At 43.3% G+C, this 1,928-nt stretch overlaps 1 protein-coding gene across 1 annotated transcript in view; it reads right to left on the bottom strand.

Moving 5' to 3' along the window:
• Positions 1 to 1,928, bottom strand: part of LOC106807395 — a 34,615-nt gene that overhangs the window by 6,399 nt on the left and 26,288 nt on the right. Inside the window, exons 14-15 of the mRNA XM_014809712.1 lie at positions 1,464 to 1,557; positions 1,027 to 1,171 (exon numbers count right to left, since the gene is read on the bottom strand). Coding sequence (XP_014665198.1) covers positions 1,027 to 1,171; positions 1,464 to 1,557 — 239 coding nt within the window. The remainder of the gene's footprint in view (positions 1 to 1,026; positions 1,172 to 1,463; positions 1,558 to 1,928) is intronic.

The raw sequence follows: 1,928 nt of genomic DNA, 5'->3' as shown, positions 1-1,928 counted from the left end.
GCGCGCGCGCGCGCGCGCGCACACACAAAAGCACACACTGGGCGGTGAGAGAAATAACTGGCCGGCAATAATTTCAAAAATGATGCGGATTTGTGCGGTCAGGCGGACGTCCGCTACGCTGGTTAGTATAGGGATAACACAACAGCTCGTCCTGTTATTTTACCGAAGCATTCTAGGTTAGCGATGGCGCCAAGGGAAGCGTGCAGGGTGGCGGGGTGGGGCGTTTTGCGTGCAGGGTGGCGGGGTGGGGCGTTTTGCGTGCAGGGTGGCGGGGTGGGGCGTTTTGCGTGCAGGCAGGGGTGGCGATGGAATCAGCTCCATCGTAAATTATATAGTTATATATAAGTGGAATCTAGCAAACTTACACCGTCTTGTGCCTATATGCACACGGTCATCACGCTATCATGTTAATAATAGCGTATAGTATTATATCAATTTTTTTTTCAAGTTGTTCTTTGTCTTCTCCCACGCTGACCCAACCAAAAACCTGTCCCTTGATTTCAGCGCGAAAATATTTGGATGTTATCAGTGATGAGGCGCTCAACAACGCGAATTAAATAATTGAACAGTAATTAGTATGCAGCATTGATAAGCATGTAGATACTAATACCATCACTAGGTATCATACGCATCAAAAGCCTATAATAGAAAATGGAAATAGATGATATTGGAAATGGATGATAATAGAATGATCTTGATACGCATACATAAATGCAGCAAATCGATCAACGGAATTTGTCTAAACTATAGTTTAGGAATCCATCATGAATAATAATATTTTTGTTTATTTATTATCGCGTCCTATTGTGCAGAGCTTAATTCCCCTTTGCAAAATAAACACCGTTATATTGATTGTAAATATAATAACTAATTGATAATAATTTATAGTAACTACGATAACTAAATTAGCATAATATATAATGATGTGAATAGATGAACAAGTTAAGCAGTCATGTTCATGCAAATTTAATGCAATTGATAGTATTTATGACATCTGTATGACAGTTTCTGAAACACAACACTAACCGGTGGGCAGGGTCCTTTGCAGAATCTAATTTGGCAGTTGAAGAACACAACCGAGCTTGTAGCGAACTTGAACATTTTGAAATCGGATATCAATCGATTTCCATCCGGTTGCAATCCGGGAAACACAGCCGGATCCGTTGGGCACCTGCCGGATAGAGGGACAGGTAAATTAACGAGGTTCACATGGAGCCATCAATATATCGTATAGAACTCACGTTACAGGTTGGCTGCATGCGAGTCGTACACTTGTACAGTAGCGCGAAGACATGAACGACCTACCGACTGCCACACAACAGAAGTCATGCACTTTACTTGATACGTAGTCATGCTACAGAAGCTATAGCTAAAACGAGGTGATAATCACGCTGCACTACTATACAATTCGCCAATGATGCGGACCGTGTAAAGCAATTGAATAGGCGCGCAGCTCAACTCACCCTTCTGAATCAATGATTTCTACCTCCATGAACATCATTCCCCGTCCGCCTGTGTTTGCTTTGCACGAATGAGCAAACATGCCGAATGCCTCTTCTGCAATGCGCCGATCATTATGATAGTAATTTGCGAAATGATGTGCCATACTTTGCAATATTCTATTCACGCAAATGAATAAACCGTCGAATTCATGAAGCGAAAGCATTTGTCGCGAAGATCATTATAGCATTCATGTGGATAAAAGAACGCCAACGCTCGAACGCACTCACAAATACGCATAGATATACACACGCGCGCGCGCACGCACGCACGTACGCATTCAGACTCACACACTAACTCTCCCGCCAGTTCGCATACACGTACGCGCGCAGACCAGGTACGAACGCATGCATGCACAAACCCTCACGCGCACGTATATACAACCTACCTCACCGCCCGCTCACGCATATATATATATATATATATAT

Source organism: Priapulus caudatus, unplaced genomic scaffold (assembly GCF_000485595.1).
Source record: "Priapulus caudatus unplaced genomic scaffold, Priapulus_caudatus-5.0.1 Scaffold212, whole genome shotgun sequence".
NCBI lineage: Eukaryota > Metazoa > Priapulida > Priapulimorpha > Priapulimorphida > Priapulidae > Priapulus > Priapulus caudatus.
Note: the sequence above shows the minus strand (reverse complement) of the source record. Positions and strands in the feature narration are given on the sequence as shown.